The 27,838-nt window shown below is 41.5% G+C and overlaps 2 protein-coding genes across 2 annotated transcripts; both read right to left on the bottom strand.

Annotated features, from left to right (window-relative positions):
* Positions 1-1,576: 1,576 nt before the first annotated feature.
* T265_14077 (hypothetical protein) lies at positions 1,577-14,342 on the bottom strand (the record flags this gene model as incomplete). The annotated part of the gene is made up of 3 exons (XM_009171920.1): positions 1,577-1,641; positions 11,374-11,726; positions 14,279-14,342. Coding segments are annotated over 3 exons (480 nt in total), but the record flags the coding sequence as incomplete, so codon positions are not given.
* A 2,230-nt stretch (positions 14,343-16,572) lies between these two features.
* T265_14078 (hypothetical protein) lies at positions 16,573-27,783 on the bottom strand (the record flags this gene model as incomplete). Its single annotated transcript, XM_009171921.1, has 3 exons — positions 16,573-16,775; positions 25,083-25,612; positions 27,521-27,783. Coding segments are annotated over 3 exons (924 nt in total), but the record flags the coding sequence as incomplete, so codon positions are not given.
* Positions 27,784-27,838: the final 55 nt, after the last annotated feature.

Below are 27,838 nucleotides of genomic sequence, written 5' to 3' on the forward strand. Positions count from 1 at the left end.
CGATCAACAAACACATCGAAATTGATCCCATTTACCAGCCACTAAGAGTGAGAGAACTCCAGAACCACCGAGCTTAAAGCTGCAAAATCAATCAGACGAGGACATCATATGAGAAGGACGAAAACATCATTCAAACGGACACATCAGTTGGATTGGAGGAAGCGCCCAATCAAAGCACCAAATCAACCGACGGACGAAGGGACGCTGACCGCTAAGGTGGAGGAAATAGGGCGGCACAAGCAACCAATCAAACTCAAGAACGTCAGACCACAACGCAACAAAGATCACAAATGGACCAATAGATTCACCAAATTTGTTACACTTTAAGTAGCCAATCACGTCAGAAGATAACAGATAGCCCTCGAATGCTATATAAGCGCACGGAGGCAAGGAAGAAGTACCCACTCAACTGCGTACTGATGATGTCTCCTCGTATGGCGACGAAACTTTTGCAAGCCAATTGCCAAGCTCGGCGAACAGATCAACAGCCACCTGATCAACAACCAATAAACTCACCCGAGCTACCAATATTTCAACAAATTACCAATAGCAGTGACGTGTTATCACGTTCGCACTGCTCGATGTAGTGACTGGGTCGGCTTATCAGTTCCGTTAGTGCATTTTACTGTGGAACCAAAACAAACTGGCACTTATGTGTACACACGCTACGCGATCAGACCAACCACTAATTTATTAAGTTATTTTCTAAGACGTAACACAACCAACTTGGCCGTAACAGCTTACGGAGAATCTCCGATTGTGTGCGCGGTGGCGGCCATCTCGTGATTCTAATCTAATTGTGAGATTTTCTAGCAAAGCTATGGAGAAAATATTCGTGGTGTATTTAAATGGGTAACCAAAAATACTGAGCATTCACAAGGCATAGTTTCGATCCTTAAATCTGTTTTTTTATAAAGCTTGCTTTGATTGTATAATTCTTCATTCACTTATGGTCAGCAGCAAGTTTGTCCTTTTCTGGTTCAAACTACCCGTCACCATTTTCCATCCAAAGTAGTTAAGAACACTACAAAAGATTCTACGATTCCCACCCACTCGTGAGTCTTTATTTCTCACGAGGGAGAAAATAAATGTGTTTCCATGTTATTAGCGAATAAAAAGAACTGACGTCCACCAAAATGCTCCTTTATACCAGACATACTTCAATCGATATTCACAATGTAACCAGTTTGTTCAAACTTTAACAGTGTTTTGAATTCCTTTACCGCAAAAAAAGACAAGCAAATTAAAACTGTACGCCAATATTTGGCGACAAGTTGGTAGTGTGGGGACATTTTCGACTTCCAATGTCATTTTCGTCTGCCAAGTAGAGTCAACCTGTTTTCTAAGACGGAGAAGCACTTTTACTCTTGGCAAACGGAGCACAGTATGTTTAAGCAGGCGATAGATTGTGTCCATGGGAAACCCTCGGTGAGACATTCTCTTGCATATTTAACTAACCCAACTGGATTTACGTCATTCAGTTTAACAAGTATATTTTTGCACAAACGTCCAACAAACACTGTTGCAAAACCTTTCTCAGTGCGGCTGAAATTACTACCAGACGGATAACGTACGTTGTTTGGGGTATCGGAGTTCCACTTTGGTAAACTTTCCCCATCCATAGGTAGTTCGCGGTCGAATCTGCGTGAAAAATGGATGAAGAACGGAAAAATCCCTAGAAATTCCAGAACACTCTCAGAAACGACGAATCATTAAAGCAGGTAAAAATACGTGTGCATGCAGATTATTATACCCTGGTCATAAGTATAACAATTAGCGCAATTAGGATCTATCGCGATCGTCATAACACTAGGGAATAAAAGGATTGACTGTTTCGGAACTTCTGAAATCAGTGACAGCAGGTTCCGAGAGCTGACAAAAAGGATGGGCCTTTGAGGCTTATTTAAGCCCGTTCTCTCTGAGAGATGTAACTGTATGTACCTAACTACATGGATATGAGTCCACTTGAAAGAACCACTTAGAAACGAGGCTCTCTTGGACACTAGTTGGTTCAGTACTTAAGTTTTTTCGAATAATTTTACTTTAGAGGACGTTATAGTTCCCGTTAACTGTTTTCCTATACCCGGCCAACTTTACGTGGGTATATAATACTCAAAGGCCTATATACCCCTGTTATGTTTGATAATCGTCTTTTTTGAAGGAAGTTGGATACCGATAGATTCGCGAAGCATTGTAAGATTGCATTATAAAGCGAGCCAAAAACCTGTTCGGGGAACCATACATCCTGAAAACAACGACAGATTAAATTATTATGGCCCATTACCAGGGAAATTTCCTGAATTCTGTGAAAACTGCAACTGACTGTATGTCGTCACCAGATCCCAGTATCCTAGGAAGAAATGGCAGCTGCTTGTACGACAAGCTGCACAGCAGTACTAAAGGTCTCGGTTCGCGACAGTTCCAAGCTTTACCACTCTCGATGTGTACTTCTAGAATGTGTGTATTCTGGAATATTATTCGTGCTCTCCAGCTCTAACGAAACCTGCTTAGAACGAGAGGAGAGCCCGGCGTAGTCATGCTGAGTAGAATGTCGTCTATCGTGGAAACCGTAACCAACTGTAGACTTTACCACATGTTCTGCGGTCCTGTTGGATCAGGCAGGATATTTGATGCTGCAAGGGTACCTGTAAAACGTCTCGGTCTTCTAGGCTACATCGTCTCAGAGAAGTTGAGAGCACTTCCCTTGACATCTTTCATCAAGCCTTACCCACTTGCATTTCGGGAACGACAAACAACTGTGGCTGACGTGGCTAGGGTGAGCGCGAAGTGATTGTGCGAATGAGAAGAGGCAGAAACCCGATGCTGTTGATGCTTCCCCCGCCATTATCTCAGCACTACGTGCCACAGAACGTGGTTTTAATTTTTTTGTTTCGGTGATAATTTAAAACTGAGGGATTTCCTTTCTTCAGTCCACCAAAGCTGTTGGTGAACTGAGACCTCTTAAGGTCACCCTACGCGACTTGTGTTTGCTCGTCATTTCAGACTCTCTAAGTAATTACGACACTTACGCAGGGTACATATCTTTCGGCAAAGATTCTTGTCATTAACTTTCATGTCTAATACGGAATAACGGACACTTTTGCCTGATGAACGAGTTCTGAATCTATCAGTGCTCAATGTGCGTTCGAGAGTATTCAATGTTGCTTGTTCTCTCTTCATTCGCTGATATTTACAAGTGGGTGATCCATGCCAAACCTTTTTTTTACATTTGTTCAAGGCCACTTCGCCTTACTGGATACTACTGATGGAAAGTTCCTCTTTCCTCAAGTGTGCTTCCGTGCATCCTTTCACATCTCTTAAATGTGGTTTTGACAAATGGTGTAAATTTCTCGTATGGGTTCAAGATGGCAAAAAGAATCCAGTCACGCCGATTGCTGCGAATATTGGCGGGGGCAGTTTAAGTTCTTGGTCAACATGCAAACAAATTATGCATTAGTTTTACTATTTCGTCTCTAATGAATGCAATATCCTCCATACAACTCACATTCAGTCATAAAATGGGTCGTAATCTTGCCATTACCCTGATGATCCTAATCGCAAATCACAGCATTTTTTTTACAGAAAACTATCGAGTCTGATACCATAAAACCGATATTTCACCAGAAATTAGCAAAATACTTAGCTCCAGGAATAATCCGGTTGTTTATTCGTTCTATTTGTGAAAGGTCTCCCACTTGTATATTGCACCCGAACAAAACAGGAAGTTTAATCCAATGGTAGTAAATCATTTCGTGTGGGCGAAACTCTCGGATGGGTTAAATATCACAGTTCCATATACTTCACAAGAGAGAGGAAGACTGTAATCATGTCATTTCAAGAGGTTTTACTGTTTGGTTAAATGAATGTTGCTCACTACAGTAACCGCCACCCGAATTTTTGTTTGTATTCAGTCCAATGCGCAACGTTTGGTAAGCCTGGTAACTATAGTCTAGCTACAGTCTCCGTTTGCCTAATGTTTTATCGGCCCAGTGTGAATGAATCCTCTGTGTCATTGATTCTTTTTCGATTTATTCATTTCAGTTTTTCATTCACCTCGACGTCCAAGCTATCGGGGGCCCATGGCATAAACCGCATTTGCTTTACGGGCACATACACTATATTATTGGCGTCTAGGAAAGACGCAACTGGTTTTGGTGACAATTACTAGACGAAAGCAGAATTACTCACTTCCATCGGTAATCTAAAGTGGTTCTACGTTACTGGGACGCGGTTTCCACTGTAAAGGATGAAATTACGAGATATTTTACGGACACCAAGACCAAAATTGTCCTTCCGAAATGTGGATAATAACACGATCAAAACGGAACAGAGAGCAGATCAGGCCGATGCAACATTTGCAAGTTCAATAGAAAGCACTTTTCATTAGTGGTGCTCACGTTTCTGACGAGCTTTTTGCTTGGTCCGTCTGTGAAAACAATTGTTTGACCATATGAAAGGACAGAAAATGCTCGGCTATGGCGTCGCTCTTATGGAGTTATTATGCGTTTACTAAGTAAATTGAGGCTTAGGAACGGTGAAGTTTCGGAAACGTAGAAAAACGTTTCATACGGTGTCTCTAGTAAATATGCCCACCTCCTGCAAAAACTCATATTGAAACTTCACCAAGGAAGTTCGGCATGATTTCCCATCCCAATTACTTTCACGCCAATCTCTTATCCACTTTCAATTGCTCGCGACTGTGCGGGAAACAAGAGCGTGTTTAACTGGTTGTCATAGCAAAACCCACCGGCGAACCATCGCCTTCCCCCAAACGGTCCACTGAAGGAGTCAATTCGATCATTGATGGCACGTTTATAACAAAATTATCTAGCTAGATGGACAGAAACCATGAAATAGTGTGTATTTGTGTACAAGCATCTAAACTGGATCACATGTTTATCGCCTGAAACTCCCACACTGATTTTGTTTAGAAGACTAGGCTACCTCTCACTGCCACTCTGTTGTATAGTATATGTGGATGGACAGATTGATTCGGGCTTCTACGCAGAAACGGCAGGCAGTTTTAACCTTCTGAGAAAAACTACATCATTCCTTTCTAATCCCATCTTAGTCTCATTGACATTTCGAAATCAGCCTTGCAACAGTAACCCTCTGTTCGACTGATCTGATAAGCCTATTTAGTTATAAACACGGTGGGTACATAAAACAGAAAGCAACGACGAAGTGCTGTACTGTTATTTATAACAGAAAGGCCCAACTAACAGCTATCGATGCAACAGACGCAGTGGTGATTAAATTAGCCGAAAACCATACCGTTTGGTCACCAAAGAAACGAAATGGTAGCCCATAAAAACAGTGGGAAGCTGACTGCTTTGAAACAAGTAAATGTTAAAAAGTTGCCTCCGTGTGTGTTGATTTACCATGGTTAAAGTCAGAGCCCAAAAGAGCTTCCGTGTCAGTGAATAGGAGTCATCAAAATGAGTAGTTCATTCCTCAAGCACATGGCTCAAGCCACCCAGAAATTCATTCTGAATTCTTCCTCGCCTTCAGTACTTAATAAACCAAACAAATCAGTAAAATGCCCACATGGAACCCATCCAAAGCTCTATCACCCAGATGAATAATGCCCCAAGCCTGATCTGATGTTAGATTCCACCTGACAATCAGTGATTGGGATAAGTCATCCATACTAGCATGATGGAACTTACTGCTAATGGCTGTTCCACTGAAAATTGCTATTGCTTATTCATTCACTGTTTACCTTAAAGTTCGGCCAACCGAGTAACTTTATCGCCTTGAAAAAGCTTGTGCGTTTGACCAGCGATACATCCGAAAGGGCAAACTCAAGCGTTTCAACATCATCCATAGGAACAACGAAAGTCAAGACAGTTCATTAACGCTTTCATTGTTCGGGGTTCATCACACAAGTCTGCCCCCAAGTGTTTGTTAGTCTTGTGCAATCCTATGTGTACATACAATGGAAGGTACGTTGTATTAAATACTCGTTGTCTGAAGGTTAGTTTGGTTTTGGCTGGAGATTCACCTGAAATTCACCAGAACCACTTATTTGTGGTATTTTTCGGATGTATGTGCTGAATAAGGAACACCTTATGTTTCAGGGTACCAGAAAGCGTCCGAAAGCTTCCAACATCAGATGCTTCCGTGATTTCCTCTCTGTACTGGGATGGAATGGTTTATGGTCAAACGTTTCAGCGCGAAATACGGACAGACACTATTCGGCAATTTAGGACTGAAATTTCCGGGAAACGGTCTTCCTAAGCGGCTCACAACTACATACAACAGATGCAAGCATTACGCATAAAAACCACAAACGAACGTTGTGCTGAACGTGGGCTTGTTGGCTGGATATTCACTAGATAGTCACAAAACAGTGACGCAACCATTTTCGTCTCTATACAATTTAGGTTATCCAAAAAGCAAACGGGAAGCATGGAGTGGGCGCTCAAGAAGAAATGTGCGTTTCTTATGGCAGAGTGGTAAATCGGGTTAAATGGACAAGAATACATTCACATTTCGTAGCGATTCCTATAAACACTAGGATAACTGATGTGGTCGATTTGTTTTGTGTTGAAGATTATTGACCAGATTCGGCATGGCCACTCATGCGCAACCGCCGTCACCGCTCTAAGTTTCCAACATGATTTCATGCGTGCTGCAAAGCTGTGGTAGTTACTTCCATCTTTGAAGTGAACAGAGAATAACTTCAACCAAGCGTCTCCAGCCATGACGACAATCGCCACTTATGTTTTCTGTGACAATACCGCTGTTTATGTAGTGTTTTTAAAGACCAAACTTGGAGTTCTGTTTCCTGGCCACGTTTAAAGAAAGTCCAAAAGAACTCGTTTCCGATTCTCTCATTAGACAACTGATCCTATCATTCTGTTTGTTGTTGCATTCAGTAACGCTCACTCTGTTTCACTTGATAGCAAAACCGACTATAAAGCGATCGCAGTTTCGCCTGCCGCGGTTAGTATGAGAGGGGATCTGTGATAAAGTCATACATAGATGGGTTTGTCCAAGTTGAGGGGTATTTAAATATCACTCATAACGGTCCCAAAGACATGTAGCCCAAGTTTGCCTAAATATAACTCTCATCCCCAGATTAGACACAGCTGACTGGTTGTATTGCCTTTAATCCGCTTATTTTGCCACAGTAACTCATCTACACCGATGTACTCCATACCCCACCTAAATATCTGCTAAACCCAGTGGATCTTTGTGACCCGTTTCCAGATGTTGGCCGCCCCAGAATCTATTCATGTCCATAATATAGACATCACTTGAGGGAACAAATCGCACTCAGCATTGTACAAAGAGACATTCGAAACAGTTAGATTACTGTGCCAATGCAAGCGGAAACTATGGTACGCGTCAAACGAATTGCAGTTTTGATGTCTCGATTTCTGAATTAAGGCAGTCGAACCGGCAGTGCGATTCACTAGGGCGACACCAAACTAAAACTACAACAGCCGTAGTTCACTTTGGTTTTCACTGTGAGCTCGTTGCGGGTAGGGTGGATAAGCTGCTTTTGATTAGGTAACAACGCCGTCTGTGTTCCGATTTTTCCGCTTCTGGATTTTACAACCACTGAAAAATATTTCAATGCTAATTTCCTTTTCAGCGTTGTTCTAATATCTTTCTCAACCCCAGTCATGGCAGCTAACTACCGTAGTAAACCCATCTGATTAATGTGATGACAAGCTTATTGAAACCCATGTAAAATTTTGTGCCTATTGTAAGGTTGTTGACAACTCTACCGTGAATAATTTACATAAGTTTTAAAAAGCTACACACGTCGACGCAATAAGTCATAAATTAGAACTGAAGTGGGATCCCCATTTTTTCTAATTAAGCGTACAAGGAGGTCTTGCATTTCATTCGATTCGTTCAAAATGCAAGTGTTAATCAATAGGTGCCAAAGCACCTTAGAATGCGGTCGGTCCCAATCGGTAAGTGAGCAAAGTGCGTCACGTTCCAAACGATTCTGTCGTTCGTTCGTTTGGTTAAATCTATTTAGTTGTGTGCCTACTCAGTTGAGGCCGAAGTTCTTTCTATATTGCGCCAACCAAACCCCATAGCTGTGGGTAGGTACCTACTGACGTTTACTGAATTTGAGCACAATCAAACCTATATCATCATTATGAAACAGAAAGTTCGTTTGGCATCTTTCTTTACTTCACTAACCCCAAATAACAGACCATCAGATCCCAGTTCTCCATTTTCTGCACATAACGGCCTAACGTCTTATCGCTTTTGCCTTCAGCTGTGACGATATAACGAATTACGGTTTGGCTTAAACAAGCAAGTGATAAACATTAGTTATAGGTAAGCGTCACGCAAATTTATCAGCTACTGTGTAGGTAGTTGAACGCAGCTTTATACGCATCTGTAACCTCTTTATTAGAAGTTCAACAACAAAGTTTATTGTCTTTGTGGACGGCTTGGTTGACATTCTTTCAAATGGTGAAACTCAGGGGCCTAATTTCCAAAAATCAGTAGTTTTCTTTGACTGAGCGGCACTGAGATGACCCGAAATGACTGGATCTAGTGAGTTGTTTGGGTGTCACGGCCCACATAAAGTACAAACTGCAGATTTCCGATGCTTAGCTGCATTTGTAGACTAAGGAAGAGTAGTTATGAGCATCTGCCTGAAAAAGTTCCTAATGACCCTAGAGAATAGGATTCAAATGCTGATTCGCAATTAAGTGACACTGTTCAGAAATATACGTGACGCTTAAGCTACCTCCTGTCCTTGTTCACTCAGACTTACATGGCAATATGATCTGTCCAGAATCATTCATGCAAAATATTTCACGCTTTATATGGTATGATATCATGTGTAAGGAGAACATCTGAATGCCTAGTATGTCAGGCAACGTCGGAACGTTGTCAGGCGGAAACCGGCATGCAATCACGCGGTCATAATCTCAACCCTCTTCGTGCCACTGTTTCGCGCCAGTAAGTGCAGGAAGATGGCATACTAATCGGAGTAGGTCAACATGAAAAGCCAAAACTTTAACGAAGGTGAGAAATAAGTGCAAATGCGGTCCAACCTGACATCTAACGACTTATTTGTCCTGCGCAAGCTCTTGATGTACAGGATGCCCTGCCGGGAATTTCGTGGTCAGTATACGGGATAGAAACCTGTTTCTAACATTCCATAGATATTATGGAATATTAAGGCAAATAATTGTTTGGTAAGTTTATATGCATACTTTGCTTCCGATAGACTAAAAGAAGGCCTGAGGTTTATTTGAGCCAAAGAAAGTTGTGAAATTCACTTTGGGAGATGGAATATGAAGAACATCGTCAGGCCAATGTCGTATCCAGATCTTTGAATGTCCAAGTTCATAACATACGTTTCGACCACGCTCTAGCAAACTAAATTAATACCTTAGCTCTTTGGAGCTAAGTAGCTTGTTTATATTCCTCCCACACCTATTCACCACAGAATGACTTGAAAATATATGCTTTCCATGACCTTCGGCTACCACTTTCAGCCTCCAGTTGTTCTTTAAAAGAAACACGACAAGGGGCTGGGGAAAACTCTTTTGATTGATGTGATAAATATATGGAGGTGGTTAAAAGGAAATGAGGAACCTAAAATGGACTAGCTGCTTAATTAAGAACCAAGCGATTTGTAACACCCACTGGCAAGTTGACGGCACCGGGTTAAAAAATAGTAAAATTTTCAGACGTCGGTTGACTGGTTTCTTGAATTTGGCGTTAATAAGCTCAAATACGAGTCCACATTTTTCTGTCAAGTTGATTTTCGCGGGCGACCCAAGTGAATATGTCATTTACGATTTTCTTCTCTAATTGGTACGGCACACCAATATCGCAATACACTATAGAGGCGTAACGAATATTTATAAGTTTGCCTAAAACTCTTCGGCAGTATACGACCAGTTTCGCACTTCTTGGGACTCATCAGGTAGGAGCAATATCAGATTTTCCGTCAACCTTGTGTTCTATTTGAACGAACTGAAAAATGAGGCGGCCTTAGGCATCACGTTCAGTTAATGAAGAGCATCGCAAAACAGAGATCATTTGAGTCTCTTATGAAAACCCAGTTGGTATGCAGGCAAGTGTAGTTCATAAATTTCGTGCAATTTCCGTTCAAGGGTTGAATAGAACTCGGGGACTGTGCCCACCTGATGAGCCCAAAAAGGGTGAAACAGATCGTACGTTGTTAAACAATTTTCAGCAGCGTTCGCTTTTATGATTTTGTAATGGTCTCAATTTCATAATGATCACTGTGTCAACTTGCATTAATGTTTATCAGTAGTGTGACTTAACAATACAAACTTTGTGATGTTGCAGGAATAATTTATGCGCACCAGACTATGCATATGGCTAAGAAGTGGAATTCTCGTTTTGCTCACCAACTCAATTAATTGTTATTATTCCACAATTTGTCCATTCTATAATTTGTCTGGATTTAATCAACTTGGAAATGTTTAACCAAACATAAGTTTGGATTATCTTAGTGTCAGCATCGATAGTGTGTGCACACAGAGAGGGAGAGAGACTGCAGTTGACAGTGGTCTGAGAATATTTAGTTAATTTTAGTTAGGGTTTCATCTTTTCAGTGAAGGCAATCTTTGGTGAAAAACCGGCAAGTACTAGAAAATGGGCGTATTCTTTTTCGGAATCATCAGCGGTGCGTAACTCAAACAACAGAGAGCTGTTGATCGCCGCACTGCTGTTCGGCGGCTCCTATCAGAACGGTTAACTGTTCAGCCAGTGTTCGGAATGTTGAGGGTCCAAAAATCTCTGAGTTTCGTGAAACTCGGACCTGAGGTAATTCCAAATAAAAATAAGAATCCTATATGGTGATTATCGGTATTTCAGCATAGATTAGCTTCACTGAAAGGATGAAAAATCAGTTCACAAAAGCAACTACGATGTGATTTAAAACTTTAAGGAACACCTTCGTGGAACGAGGAACGTCCCTTTACCGCAATGGATTATTTGTTCTTTCTATTAGTGCAGCTTAACAGCAGTGCATCCTCTTGGTGTTGTTTTTGCATGGCAGTTGCTTTGGACATGCAGTTACTGCAATTACAGGTTCATCGAATGTAATAACTGTCCAGAATGAATAGGCTTGTAGCCACGGTTCAGTTTGATGCCTATAGTTCTTCACCATAAGATCGCATGGCATGTGAAGGAATCCCGAAAACCACAAGTTGTCATTTATGAGTACAGTTCCCTGAGCTGTTGGTTAGACCTAACTGGTCAATTCATAAAGTGGTTGCAAACAAACAGGTAGGGTAAAACATGCAAATGAACGGCGGAAACTTTCACCATCGGTTCATGTGTCAAGCGAACACAAAATGTGGCATTTGGCATTTGAAACATTTATTTGACTTGATTTCAAGATAAACTCACCCAGACTTTTAACAACGTTTTAAGTGGGAGATCAGTAAGCGGTATTCTGGTATCCGACAAAAAATGGATCAATCGCTTTCTTTCTGACGGGTGAGGACTTGTTAAAGGTGATATCCACACATAGACTTGGTACTCCGTGATGGAAAGATTCGGTTTCGTTTGTTCAGAAGCCAGTATTTTCGTGCCTTGTTGATTCGAATCCGGTGGACTCCATGTAATGACGACCAATGGTCCGATACTCGGTATTCTCTGGGCTGCGAATAATTCCTTTCCGGTCGCATCGATGCCCATTGATGAGTTCGCGTAATATGACTCCATGCTCTCAATAGCTATGTTGCTTACTGTAACATCAGCTATTTTAAGAGGGAAAATCGAAATATAGTTCGTATAGAATCCACCTGCTATACGCTATATGAGTAAGGGTAACCAGGCTATGACGTGTGAAATTGGCATAGCTGTTGTCAGTGAATTGTATTCGATAAACATGGATAAAACAGAGTTTTTAGTTTAAACGCAACATGCCACATAGCTAAACATAACGTGGGAAACAATTACACTTTTTGGATGCCAAAATACCGCAATTCCTGTAGCAAAACACTAAAATTAGCTTTCTTCGCCAAAAGTGTTTGCAGCTCTGTCTGCAGTAAAAACTGCTCGATTGCTACAACCTATCCACTATAGCGGTACCCACTGTTTCGTACATAAAAATTTTGAGAAGCTTATTTCTAGTAATCTACTGCAGTCCACGAGGCATGAAAAAGTTGCTTATTATCTCGCAGTACTGCGGTATTGATCGACCTCATATGCATTCTTTGGACTACCAAGATAGCTGTCTTGTCTACACAACCAGGCATCCTTCGTCACTGTAAACATGACGCACCAAGTTAAAAATGAAGGTGTTCAGCTGCGCATTTGCTTTATTTGGACGACCTGTTACTACCTGTGCTCCGAGGAAACTTCTTTGATTGTTAATAGACCGGTTACTATTCTCCAGTATTGAATGTGGCATTTCCAGTGATGTACTGACATTCGGTATGGGACTTTCAAAAGTAGAGTGGGGAAACCAAAGACAAAAAACAATGAAGGCTACCCGGTGTAGCTATCTGAAAACAAGTACAGTAGTCGAACGTACTTGGTAGCTGCCATGTAAGCAGCTACCTTGTGGTGTCCTTTTTCGACTGGACGCGGTGCAATAACACGAACTACGGGGCTTACAAACGTGTCGTAGAATGGCTTTCCTATGTGCATGTCCGCATTTTGGTTTGTTCACCTTCTGAGAAAAACACCTGTCTCACAGCCAAGGCATTCTCTCTTCTCAGCAGATGCACTCAAAAGCGACTGCTGCATAACATAATGTAATCAAGTAAAAATATATGCCTCGTAGACTTTTTGACCGGGTCGGATGATTTCACTTACTTATCCCCTGTCGATTGAATCTTCGCAGTTTTGAGAAGTTACAAAATCATATTTTTCAGAGCTAGTGTATCTTAGTTGTTAGATATATGTGTGTGTGTTCGACATTAAGTTAATTCGTTCTGTTTACTATCTGCCTGGGTAGTTTTAAATAAAATATCTTGTAGAGCAGCTTCCATTCTTGTCATTATCTTATAATGAGTATAGCAAATGTCTCTCAATGGAGGGGTGTTTACGAGCTTGAATGAGTTGACCAGAACGAAGGCATATTGTTCTGCGTCCGGGATTCTTTGAATTATACATGTACTGTGCTACGATAGTTGAACCACAGGTGACATGCCGACGGCGAGATTCCCCACCCAGTGTGTTGTTAATTATATGACGTCATCCACGAGCAGTAAAAACTATTATTGTGGTGTTTTTCGTGACGTATAGAATACGGTGAGGGCTGAATGTCTAAGTACGTACAGTACCTATAGCCCTACTCGTTGGTGCTGGTTTGTTCGAGCTCTAGAGTCTTGTGGATGTGATGGCGAATTCTGATGGTTCCAAATACACCAATGTCTCCTGAACGCTTTCAGCTATTTTTTTTTGTTATTTTTCAGCACTTTTCTTATCCTAGACAATTCCGGTTACCGAAAAACATTTCCCAGTACAAGGTAGTGTTTTCACGCTTAGCGTCTAACTTTATTATTGAGTTTGCGAAGAGAATAAAAACTAGTAAGACGCTTTCGTACACTCAGGAAGTTTGAAAAGCGAACTTCATGTGGAATATCTTCTTGTGTTAAATCAGAGTCCTTCTCAATATCAAGAGACTGACTAAAATGTATTGGTGTTTGGAAGGAAACGTAAGCTCATTTCCATTTTTAATGGGAATGTCACCACACATGCAGCAACCACCATCCTGGTGGCCTAGCACAACCCAAAACACTAACCAACCTGGTATGAGGAACCTTGTGGATGTCTCTTCATACCTTAATGAGTCACGGAGGCACACAGCGGTAAGGCCCTGCTTGCTGAACATCTGAATATATTATGCTGCTCAAAAATGGGCAGCAACAGTTTCATTTATGACGCCGTAACTTCTTTGTGTTTTTTCAACCAGTATTTGATTATTTTTGTAATGTACTACTCATAAGGTTGCTGAAAATATAGCAACCTTATGAGTAGTACATCACAAAGATATACATGTATCGCGATACTTCAAATATCATAGCGATTTAAACATGAGGCGGCCTGGTGCAGCACATTCAGTTGCCTGAGATCATCATAAGCGAAAGATTCAGCTGAATTCCAGGTGAGTCTCTCGAAAGAACCAAATTAGTTTGCAGATGAGTGTATATTCGCTAGTATTTGATTATGTTTTAGACCATATATTGTAGGTGGTGAGTCACTCTGTAGCCAAAAACATAGACTGCAGTGCTCAAGAAAAAGCATCAGGTGCACCGCCTTCAGCAATAAAGAAATTAACAGTCTAAACAAGCATAGTTACCTGGCTGGGGTAAAGTGACCGATATGTTGTTAGTAGACATATTCAAGTCCAGTTTCGGAAACATTCCGGTCAGATCATTTGATGCTGTCACCGACAAAATGTAAGTTCCTCCCAGCGTCAGACCAATGATTGTAATACTGAAAATTGGTGGGCAAAATAAATCATTGTGACTTGCAGTCTTTTGGGAAGGCAGTAATTCAAAAAATATCTATTATGGTTCCTTTTTAAATCACCCACTGGCTCCGGTTACACAAAATAATCCTTGGCTACATCAGTGCGGTACGGTTTTTTTGCTGATATCCGCCACATTTGTGCGACGCCCAAAAACTGAGTCTGCGCATGAGAGCTGTTTAATCGACTGCTTTTAATCGTGGTAAAATGAACCCATCTGACTTATCCGTCCGGTTAAGATAATCTTTTCTGTAGCACTATTCATAAGAAATTCAAGATCAGACGTCAAAATGATACCCCCGAAGTGGTTAAAAGCAAATAAAGTGGTCTACAGCTTTTTTTGGGACTATTCCTTATAGGGAAATCAGAGAATGCATTGAGTCGCAGGAGCAGTACGAAGAAGAATTGTGGTTCCGTGGAGATGTTTATTTTGGTTGACTGTCTTTTTCTCCTAACTGTTTAGAAAGTGCAGTCTGATCGGCCTGTTTCTACCAACTTACGGACAACGTATCTTTAAATCTCATGCATGGATGCAGACTTGCAGCTTTTTGTCCAACCCAAAAGTTAACAAACGGCAATGCTGAATGATGGACAATGGCAGACCGCCGACGTTTGCGCTTATTAAGTTTCAAATTTTGCTAACGTTGTCCTCGGCGGTCAAATTAGATCACGGAGAAATGCAACTTGATCGGGAAAAAGCTCTCAAGAACGTGGCTAACTATCACAATATGACTTGAGAGCTAGATCCAGTTCACACAACATAGTATGCAAAATTCTATTTTTTACAGCAATGTGAATAAGTAAAACCATCCAGTTTTCAGGAATTTTCTGCTGCTTGCGGATATGCCACAACCAAAATCGGGTTCCGAAATACCGAAACCCTGGGGGGAAAATTCTCAAAATATCCAGCATTACTACGATATCTTTATTTCAACAGTGGAGTGAAAAACCATTCGTGCTTCATTGTGGAAATGTTGTGAATGTTCTTCGTCGTTAAAAAAATTCAAGCTTTTTGAAATACTGGTTTTTACGGCTTCACAAATATTTATCAGCGGTATTCCTTTGGTGGCTTTGCAGTCTTAGTTGTTACCATCAAAAAACAAATATGCGTGAATGGAGCAAAATAACGTCTTGTGAGTGTACTGGTGGATAACGTGGAGGCCAAAACCAACCGCCCGTGCTGGCTACACCGTTCTGTACAAATGGATGCTTCATTCATGAGGCGGCTTTCAGGGCCCTAGGAAGAGCACACATTTTGTTCAGATACGCACTTGGAAGACTTTCTTGCTTCACATGAAATTTTCGCCTTTACTCCGTCGACTTAAATGGTTCACTGACAGGAAGGCACGTGATATTTTTTCTTCCCACGAAAAGTTGTTGAGGATTCATCGCGTCTGAACACATCACCTAACTTTTCCGTTGTCTTATGCCATAATCAATCTTGTGAAACTTATTTATGATGGTTATCCCCTTCGCAAAAACGCCTTGCGCTGTTTTAACTGACCATTCTGTTTTTTACCTTGTTTCAGATATAATGTACGCGCAGGACCTCTCAGTTTGTGTTCGATTGCCTCGAGAACCCAAATAAATAATTGTTGCGCGAAACCAGTTAGCCGGTGAGATGACGACGATACCCTTTCTTAGTAGGACAATCGGATCCTGTGTCGCTGTTTGTCACATCAACCATCTCATTGTCACGCAACGGGTAGTAGTTTCAAACCCAAGCTTATATGTGCACATCGATCTTCTGTATGCACGCAGTTGCACATTGTGCAATCCTTGTGTCAAGTTTGTCTTCCGTATCTAGCTAGTATCTATTACATCTGTTCTCCGACTTGTTGTTAGGTGCCGAATCTCAAGGAATGTTGAGCATCTATGTATGCACTTCGAAGTGAGCATATCTCTTGCACAAATGGGCATTTCTCACCAGATCAAGAAAAGGGTAACCCATACATGGGAATCCGTTTATAAGGTGAATACCCTGGAGTGCGGTAGGATACGTATGAAAACACACTCGGCTCACGACTATAGAACAGTGGAAACAAAAAGGCATAAGGTTATTTTTTCCTAATTAAAAGTGGACAAATTCAACTTAAACAGAGCACAAAGGACAAAACAAATACCGATAGAAACCTGTTAGAACGGGTTGCGTGCGGCTGAACGTAGGTCGGCTGGTTTGTACAACTTTGGTTGTATTGGTCAAGGCACTTTATCACAAACCAGAGGTTTTCTCGTCCACCCGTGTCGGACGGTGCTTGCCAGTAGAGTTTTATTCTGACCGGATCTGATATATTGGCTTCCAATGAGACTGGAGCCGAGGGGAGAGCTAAAAGAAATGGGTAAAAAGCATAGTTTGTCGAGATTGCTGAACGTCTTTTGAAAGGAAGAAAAGTCTGAAGCACCATTTTCATCTCCAGTGATGACTTTACCTTGTATACCGAGGTTCTCATCATCAGTTTACAGAGCCTTAGTGGGGCAATTTCGTTTATTTCATTTCATACTGGAAAACAACATGTCAGATTCCGTCACGTAATTGGGACAATCATTTCCTGAAAGGGTTGTGAGGTGGATAAAACAACCAAAGATTCGTGACGTTTTACAGTTGTTTTCCAAATTCATTCGCTTGCAAATAAGATTGGACATGGGGTTGTTTATCTTAGTTTAGCAATCAACTGAGTGATGGGTGACCATCGAAGCCTTCCAAGCGACTAACAAGAAAACGTCATTAAGGAGTCGTGTGTATCACGATTTCCCTGAAGCACTTGATTTATTTCAATTTGAATGAATAGTGATATCTAATGTGTTCCTACTCAAAACAAAAGAAGGGGGAGAATTTTCATTGTTCACTTTCAAAGCCAGTTTTCATCATTTTAAATAACTTTCAATTTTAGCGGAAAATGGTGTTTTTTTTCGAAGAAATAGATCCGTGCGCTCTACATGTCTGAGTAGATAGCAGTGTTCAAGGGCTATTACGAAACTTTCTGTTTCTTCCAAGAAACCCGGCGACATCGTTCCATGAATATTCTAACGGTTCTTCAGTTTAACATTGTTTTTTAATATTATTAAAAGAGTGCGAGGAAACCAAAGCAAATTTCGTGGACGTTTGTTCTAGCCTTGCTGTCATTCACAGTTCATTTTATTTCGAGCTTTCTTAGATTAAGTGGGTATTCTTCGTGAAGTATATCAACAAAAGTCTTAAGGCCACCCGACAAATATCTCCACTCGTCTCATCATGAATTCGACCATATTTCGATATGAAACTAAAATGTTCCGGAATTCATGCAAACATTCATCCCGAGACCATTTATTTTGCTTCGTATCATCTTCACATTCGTACTAAGATATTCTAAGGTTCCTAGTGTATCGTTGATGACTGCCAACGAACATAATTAAGTCAGAATATTTGTGCACTCTTACAGATGGGCTAGACCCATTTACATCAAATCACTCGCATGGAAGGTAATACAAACCAATTTGGTTTTTTGAGAGACTCACCAAAAACCCAGCTAAATTAGCAATTTGGTCTCAAGTAGAACATATGGTTGATGAAAACTAGGGGACTACGCTTACCTGGTGAGCACCAAGAAGGGCAAAACCGGTCGTGGGCTTCCGAAGAATTTTCAGCAGCGTTACGAGCAGTGTATTACGTCTACTACAGACTAGTTTCTCGTCATCTCAGTCTAGGTGTCACTTCCAACATTTTTTACTGAACGATCATTATCCTGCTGTAGTATCCAAACACTGCCCTAAACCATTTGACTTATGGTGCTTGACTCAGAAACCCTTGCCTAGTAATGATAAAACCGTATTCCAACTTCTACTTGCTAGAGAAATACGCCCATGTCAACTACTGCTAGACCATAACGAGTGGCGTAGGTATAAAGGTGGTTAAAACTCAGTTCTCGTGCCTTTGGATTTCACAGCAGTTGGACGAACCATATTTCACCAGTTAGTAAACCAGTCAAAACATGACACACCAGGCTTCATTCTACAAAATTAGGCAAAACCGGCTGCGAATCCGACAATGTCCGGTAAAAGATGAACAGGTTCCAACCTTCAGTGGAAACTCCGCTTAATAATGATGTGCTTCAGTCAGTCCTAGTCAAAATGAAAGACTTCAGGATTTTCCTGACTGTGTCCATGTCTAGAAGATCCCGATTTATTGAAAGGATATCGGTGACGCTCAATGTAAACAAATTCCATTTCTTTGTTAGACAGCTGTAACGATGTGCAAAATGACCGCTCTGAAAAACAAAAAAGTCTGTGGCATGTATATCAACGTTTCGTGATGAAATACCTTTTCTGTACTAGTCAATCACCGGAATTCGAAATACCGCAAGCCACACAGAACGTAAATGAACACGTAAACGTGTTGAACAATCACATTGCGTGAATAATGCCCTTAACACCAGCTATCTTCGCTCAAGAAAGCAGTCAATTCACGTATCAAACTGTTTTCTCATTCGACTATAGCGTCGGTTTTATGATACTGATTCTGCTTCTGTTATTTCAGAATTAGATTTAGGCAACTTATAATGATAGGTTGTGAATCTCTATTTTCATCAGCGTCAAAAAATTATCCTTTGCTTATCTTAGGACAGTAGCTTACAACAATTAAAGACGGTGAATTCAAACTCCAGAATGAATCTTCCTATTGCCCTGCTACTGGCCCTCTTAAAAGTGCATCTAAAACGGATAATTTTCCTCCACTCTCACCGTCCTTCCCATTCGCCTCCAAGTTCTTGATCCAACATGGCGCCCTGATGTCGGGCTGTGGCAACTTACCTAGTCTTTGTATTTGGAGTTAGGACCTGATAATTACGAAGTCGTGAGCCTAGGTTTTTCTGTTGAATAGTAGGCCACTATCTACTCCGCACTAAGGGGAAGGACATGTGTACCCATACGACAGACGATTGGTTCATACCATGTCTGTATCACTTGTGCCAGTCAGAAGTGAATCTAGGGTGAATTGCCTTTTCGTGGATGCAGCACATGGATACAAAGCACATTTATTTTCAGGAATGTTTTTTGCAGCACAGGAGCACAATACGTTGTTTTTGGTGAAAATCAATATATTATGCACACGATATCCTTGATTACTGGTTGTATGCGCCCACCTAATGACCACATCCCAGCATCCCCGTTTTAGTGGACAAGCTGAGGATGTTCCAAATTATCGAAGATTGTCAGTCCCTATTGACCTGGCTGCCATATGTTTTGTGGGCAGAAATGATGTGTCAGTAAACTTCTACCGCATCATCGGACTGCATACCGTTGCGAAGACCATACACAACCATCCTAATAGAGTTGTTCACTTTGCAGAAGAAATGACTTCTTATCGAGTTGACCATCTAAGGCCATTGTGTATATTTCAACTAGCGGTCGGTGAGCAGTTACATCTTAAGAACGGTAATCAATTACATTCGAATCGCGTTGTAACTTTCTTTTCCAACAATGCTTCCTTGGATACCGTTTGAGTAATAAACAACAGAAAGGCCCAACGGGTTTTGCAAAGGACCGAGAACTCACAACGGAAAACTGAAAGTTTATTAAACTTCCAGAAAATAAGAAATTCTTTTATTAGTTGAAACTGAATTAACATATTTTATGTTTAAACTAGTACACTGGTTCTCTAAAAATCAGTGTCATAATTACTTGAGTTCAGCGGTCTGGTTTTACTCCGGAAAATACTTATGGTAAACATCGACCAGAGGTGCCCGAGGCATAGAGTTCACGATTAGAAGAACGAAACTAATATAATGGATTAAACTACTTGGACCCTCAATCCGTTTGTTGCCTCAAAGCAAACATAACATGCTCCGAATAAATGTTCCCTGAATATTTTGCAAAACGGTGCTCCATGTTTGTGACGCGGCCACTAACGAACCATAGATGTGTTAGTAACTGTGCGAAAATCGCCCAACGAAGCCAATCGTCCTGCTCTGCATACAAACACAACTTGTGCTCAGGGGTGTGGTGCGTAGCTTTAAATTCGCACTAATTCTTATAGAGGAAATCCTGACACAACAACGTGTTTGAGCTTAAGTTATGATGCACACAGTTGCCCGTTATCTCGTGTACATGTCGGCATCTTGGTTTGTATAACCTTTGGGTGGTAGGCCGTACGTAGATGAGTGCAATGCGTTCTTATCGCGCAACTTGTGGACAGCCGAGATGCATTAGTGCCAAAGCAGCTATTATGTCACTGAAGTCACGTGATCCGTTCCCCAAGCATGGCAATCGGCTTGCAAACGTTTCTTCCCCAGCCGAGTAGAAATCGTCAGTGCGCAGTTGCGTAACACGACCTGTTCGCCGAGCGGAAAGATCATCTGCCATTTGATGGACACCAGTAAACACACGAGCCACCTATATTTAGACAGACTGAAAACAGAAATACGTATTCAGTTGATACCTCGCAATTATGGGACTGAGATAGTCAGAGTGCACTTAGGAAGGCCATGCTTGTGTACAGCTTTAGCGTTACTAGCCGAGTGATTAGCGCCACAAGACAAGCCGAGTTTCGGTCCAGTCATAGATGCCTTTAAACAGATCGCCCGTTACCAATTTTGCAATGTAATACATGTTTTTATCAACACAGAAAAAGGTTATATTATATTCGCCTGAGTGAATGGAACTTCGGTGTTCCCAAATGTAACGCTTCTGAATAGAAAGTGTAAACGCGAATGAGCATCAAATCATCCTTGCAAGGAACGTTCACTAACTTGTACACGGTGAATCTTCGTTGTCTAGTTTAGGATGACGGTGGTATCCATCCTTGCACTGACAGACAAACTGTCCACCCAAGAGCCCCGCGGCATTATCCGAAAAATTTGTAGCTGAAGTGAGGAAACCCAGTAGTTGTCCGTGGAATGAATTTCTCCTGAAAGAATTCCGTGGACAAGGTCGGCAGGGTCTTGGACCCAGTCTGGCTTTATATTCATTTTCGCCGCAAGCTGAAGGGCAAACAGAACAGAATATGGAGTTGGCTTCACCGATCTCACGTTTGAATGAGAAACATTTGGCAATGAAAAACTCCGTGACATAAACGGACCAAAGTACGAACAAGAACATTTAAGCGTACCTGAATTTGATGTCGCTATTTCAAGGTAAATTGGCATGGGTAAATCAGCCAACTGCCATCAACGAGATTTCCCTTCACTCAGTTTAATGTCTCAAAAGTGGACAGATATGTCAGACGTTGGAGAGTGGCTGGGTACAAGTATTATATTGGTTATCGTAGCGACGATACTGCCTCCGGTTACCATTATCAGCTGACAAGGCACGGCTTAAACATTTCGTTATAAATCAGTGGAATCACATTCTCTTTTCGTGTATTCCTTTGCAAATCTCCTGATTGCCGAATTCTGATTACCAGGTAAATTGCATTACTTCAGAACTAAAAGATTTACGAGCAATACCGGTGCCACAATGTTCGGAATGGTCTACCTAGTATTCACTCTCGACGTACATCACGGTGTGAATCTTTGTGAGAATGTCACTAATAATCGTGCCCCTGAACCTATTTATGACTCCTGATAATAGAGGAAGATCACAACAATGTGCGTTCGTCAGTTTAAACCAAACAACCACCAACCCACCGCTACGCACTCCTACACTCCACAATAACGCACTGATGATGTCACCTCGATTGGTGATGAAACGCTTGCAATCAAATTGCCCAGCTCAGCGAACAAGCCAACGACCACCCATCTACGCTCCTGAGCTACCAACATTTTCCTCTATAGAAAACCAAAAGACTATAAGTTCCGAATAAATAAGCAATGGTGCGATCCAGTTTGGGTCACGTAAAAAACACGGCCATGCCGTAGTGGGTGCACGCAACGGTTTTATTTATTAATCTTGTTCCAGTTCTTGTCACAACGTGTATGAAACAACAATGCGTGAAACTTCGTAGATTGCTTCCAACTAATCTCGCAATGCGGCCGAAATGAGGAAAACATGCAACCGTGTTTCACTTCATCGCCCTAAAAGCAACCTGATTTCCAACATAATGTTAAAATATGAGATGAAAAAAGTGGAAGACCCGCTACTTTGACTTCGTTTGCAAATAAAGCTTGAATATTCATAGTTTTGTGGAATGTGTTCACGGTTAAAACAGAAGCATAATTTGCAGGTAATATTGGTTGACATATATACACACTTCTTGTTCCAAAATGGACCGTCAGAGTTTTAGCATGGACTGCTTCCACAATCAGCATCAAGTTTTTCCGGCGCACCAACTTATAAAAAAGTTTTGCTCAACACAGATCATCGTAGTCAAATGGCATGAAGGTCCGTAAGGTGGGTTTAAAAACCCAAAAGCACGTTGGCTGAATGAGCGAAGGCATAGAAGTTCACTGCTTAAAGCTAGGTAAAATGTTAGCTCTAATGGGGAACTGCAGCGCGAACTTAGACCTTAACTTTCTAATACGTTTATTTTGTAGTACGATACCACAGCGACTTCAGTTTTCGTATTTGCAATCCAGTCCTAATTAATGGTAGTCTCCGCGCATCAATAAGATACATCAAGGCAATTTCTCGTGGTTGATGGGTACTAACCAAGTAATGCGGAAGTGACAAGCGTGTATTATTGCTGTGTGCCAATAAAATCTGGAATACCTTGTCTTCACCAATATGAGCTCGTTGCGGTGGATTCATTAGTGGATAACCGGTTTGTCTTGCAAAAGTCTGCTTGAGCAGTACTGGACCGTACCTGATCGACTATGTCGATCTCACGTGGTCTTTCACATTGCCGCAAATATCACTTACTTATTCGGCACATATGTTTCTTTCTAACTCTTGGGACTTTATGCTTGACAAACCACAAACAACGAATAGGTTCAGTAGTACGCACGGCTCTCCTCACTCTGACCTTCATCTGGACAACCACCCAATGTATAAGTTGGTTACATCGACCGGATGACCTGGAATGCAGCACTTCCGAATAAGGTAGCCTCGAGGACTCAAATTCTGCAGGACATTTTTGGTTTGTTATAGATTGTTGCGAAATCATCAGTCACACTGCTAAAGCTAGTTTGTTTGTTCATGCAAGGTGAGTTTGCTGCAACCAGTCTGCAAGGATAAAGGAGTAATACGACTTTCCGCTTCGATTATCAGTATTACTAGTTTCCACCGGGAAACGAAAAATATGAACTGTCAACGAGTCGAGACGGGAGCAAAACTCGAAATTAGTACTTCGCCGAATTAGTATGTCACACCCAGGATGAACGAAGGATGATTATTTGAACTAGCCGAGATACAAAATTAGGTTACTTGCGTCTGTTGATTTATTGATATCCGCGTCTGATGCTCCTACTAATAAGACTAGATAGGCGAAGGCTAATCGAGCTCGATTGAACTTCATCGTTTTTGTACGTTCTAGGTAGGTCTTGATCATCGAGCTTGCCATCGTTCTTTTAAGTATATGCGGCATCCAGTTGCAACAGCGTACCCCAAAATTACTCCTTATGAGTGCGAAAGTGAAAACCGTGAATTTTGGTCACGGTGAAGCAAAGACTAGGTTGGATATTTGTCTCTGCAGAACCAAGGAAGTGAACGTTTAGCATCAAGAGTTTTATTAAATTTTCCAGTGCGTCATTTTTTGGACGCGATCGATGCCAACGAGGTATTGGCTTGAGTAAACAATGTCATTTTACCATGGGTGAGACCTTCCGAAGTCAATAACTTGGCTTGGCTCTTCATTAGTTATCGAAAAGTGTCAGAAAAAGTGAAAAACAACAATTTGGCCGTCCAAACTTTTCAGTGCATGGCGGCGTGTAACACGAAGTGCTCGTGTAGGCTGACATACTAACGTGTTACTCATCCGTAGAAATGAATTTTGGAATCACGAGGTAAGTTTCGGGCAAAGACAATGCAATCAGTAGTGTATCGCGCGGTAACCACCGAGTTGTCTCTGGCTTCAAGTCGTGTTTCAATGATATTCTTACAGATTCAAATGTACTAACCGGCTGACGCAAGTGCCATACATTGCTTTGCTTTAGAGCTACCTAAACTATTCCGAGGACTACTGTTGCTTACTTCAACTATTGACCAAAAGCTTTCGGGTGCTTTACACCTTAGTCGAGTAGTTGCTTGAATGAGGTTGCCCAGTTTACCATCACCTTGCGATCACTAAATTGAGAATATAGATCGGATGTTTGATTTTCTCGGTTTCTCTAATCCATCACGATATACAATCCTATCAAACTGTAAGAGATGGCGTGGACTGCGCAATCTAGGTTGAATTAACGTCATTGCTTTAAAACGATGGTTAGTTCACTATACCAGCGTAGACATACAGTCAATTATCGAAACTTTATTGACAGATCACCACCGAGTCATTTAGAACGCTCGAATAGTGTCGATCAACAAGAGCTTTGTAGCAGCACACCACTAATGCATTCCACCGTCAGCCACATTAAAATCCTTGACACAACTAATTCATTCAGGCGTTTGTTATCATATTCAGCTTAATAACAAAAACTAACTAGTGTGTAAAAATTTATACTTATCAACATTACCGGTTAAACAATAAATCCGAAGTTTACAGAGATGTCCAGTTAACATGTTTGTCAAATTATGATTCTATGTCAAATTGTGATTCTAATCTGTAGAAGTGAACCAGTTGACGTACCAAGACAGCGCAGTTCTCTGGATTCCGAATCCACTGCCAAACCGTAACCAGGACTACATGTACAAATGTCCTCCCACTCCCAGAAAGCTTGAAAATTGTGTGCTAAAGAAACGTGGGAGCTCGTTAAGTCTGTAGATTTTGCATACCACCGGCCGTTTGGAAGACAAAGCAGGTTGGGCACTGTTTGATCTGACAATGGTGCAGCCCCGGGGATGCATTGGCCTTGTACGTTTGTGGACTGACTTCCATCGCTAGTTATTGTTCGAGGGAAGACAACGAAATTTTTTTGAAACATTGCGCAAGCCAGAAAGCTCAGATGTACCCTTCGTAGCGTTGAGCAAGTACCCGTATCCAGAATGGCCACAGCCATTTTTGAAGCTTGCACCTTCATGCGATTCACGTAGTGCGCGACGCGTTCTTCGCTGATGGGTTGTGGAGATGTCGAGGTCGGTTTTCTTGACAGTTCTACTGATGCGTTCATGCTCGCATCATTGAGAGTTAGATTGGCTATCGGTCGGAAATATATCTGACTGGAGGAACATAAGAGCCTTATAGTTCGTCGGGTAACAAAACTTCCCATCAGCGATAACGCAAGCGTTAAATAAAAGCCCTTTAGAAAGACCCTGTAAAATGGAGGTGAAATATGCCTTGCTTTTAAAGTGAATTTCATTCTCCGGCAGCCTGAAGCCAGTATACTTTCTAGATCGCTATGTTTATGGAGAAATCAGCTATGCCCAAAAGACTTGACGCGGTGAGCGTACTTCTAAGATGAGCACAAAATAGCGTGGACCTGAAACTGTTTACATTATGAAAAATAGGTCGTATCCTAAGAATAATGCTTACTGGAAGTGAATGTCCTAGCCACTGAAGTTTAACAGACAGTTTTGTGCACAATTTATCTTTTGCTAATGAATATGGCACTGGTCTTTTAGCGAAGGTGACGGCGACAGGTATCACGCATAAAGCGCTGACTTACATCTCAATTATGTCACCAATCTCAATAAATGACAACAGTTTGAGGTATGAGCTTTTTAGTGCGACCGGACTAATCCAACTCATGAAACAACACTGTAGTATGTGCACAGATGTATTGAAGTGCGACAAAGTAAGGTGGTGGAATGTGCCAATGCACACAGGTGGAGCCTGAAAGCGAACTGCTGAACGTAACTTTATTCTCAGACAGCAATAGTGCGCCAGCACCCATTGTCTATTTTGCACAGCTATTTCCTTGGTGATTGACATTCGTTTCAATGGAATCAAAACCAACAACCTACAGAAAATCACCACACATTGGTGCTTTGGACTTTAAAATCCTACAAACTCAAATGCCTTCAGGTAATTTGATTCAACATTTAACTGTGATCGCAGCTCAATTCGCCGGCCAAAGTCGGCAGCTATAACAATTTCTTAAAGTGCGCTTGCCATGATGTCAAAAAACGTGTTCCCTGTTTACCCACTTTCTGTGGTGTGCAAGTTGCAAGACGTTTTTGGATCAAAAGTGCCGTATTCAGGGGCCACTAGGAATAAGCTATTCTTGCAGTTTCATTGTTATTACTTAGGATTTCCCGCGGGAACATAGATTCCAGCCTGATAAGTTGCACGAATTTTAATTAGGGTTCATCTTTCATTCCTCTAAATTACCAAACAAGTGTGATGTGTTCTAGAGTGTGACGTCACATTTTAACTTTATTGTGGTTTTAGGATATCTGCAAACTTTTGACTAATGGTGAGAAATCACGAAAGTAAATGCATTTTTGTGATAACCCAAAGTTTCGATTTTCATGACCAGCCTACGCCATCAGTGTAGAGTAATCAGAAGCTTAGGAAACGAGTGAAACGTTTGACTGTTGCCCACAAGTGTGCGTTTGCTCCTCGTGAGGCTGTCTGACTGACCGGGTTGTGGCAGCCTTCGGCCATTATACCCTTTGTTTGGTGTTAATGAGCGCTGACTACAAAAGAAATTTGTGCTGATCGTCTTTCGACCTGTGCAGGCAGGTTGTGTGAGCAGCCAGGTCTTGTCAGGACTTCATGCATCATCTGAGCCAGACGAGATGAGTTTGTCGCGTTTTTCGGTATTTTGAAATTTCCGGGACTTACTGGATGATAAAGCGGGTAATTTCACGTCCCCGCTTGCCTCTTTCATGTAGACAACAACAGCATAATCGTCGTTTCTCATGTCATTTTCAATTCCGGCCATTTCGCTCCTGACGAAAGCAGCCTTAAATAACCAAAACGTTGTCAGATGTCGGGATAGTCCTTGTCAATAAACAGGAGGCTTCAAATTAAATGCTTTTGAAAAAGTTGCTTTATTCTTCCCATACCAACAGCTGAACGAAGTAATGGAAAACTCGAGGACTAATTGCATTTATCAGAATAATGTTTGGTGAAGACTATACTTGTTATCGGAAAAAAGTAAATTCGGCTGCTATGCAACTAACCTTTCGTTTAAAAATAAGTTTTCCGAAATAAGGCTGTCCGAATGAAAAACCAAGAGGCTGAGCGATTCCTGACAAAATTTCAAGGCTTCTGGATCCGGATGTTCCGCGCACCGCCGCATTGTGTATGTGACTTCAATAATCAGCGATTCCGCTTCTTTCAGTCGGATGATCGGACTGAACAACCAGTTCATGTTCCCGCTGCGCAAGACTTGGCAAACTCCAAAGACTTTGCGCTGCAGGAGTGGATGTGTTTGAAGCCGCCACTAAAGCAAAAATATGATGCGAATAGGTGCTACTAAATTTCTTGGTTTACACCGA

This window comes from Opisthorchis viverrini (genome assembly GCF_000715545.1).
Source record: "Opisthorchis viverrini unplaced genomic scaffold opera_v5_139, whole genome shotgun sequence".
Taxonomy (NCBI): domain Eukaryota; kingdom Metazoa; phylum Platyhelminthes; class Trematoda; order Opisthorchiida; family Opisthorchiidae; genus Opisthorchis; species Opisthorchis viverrini.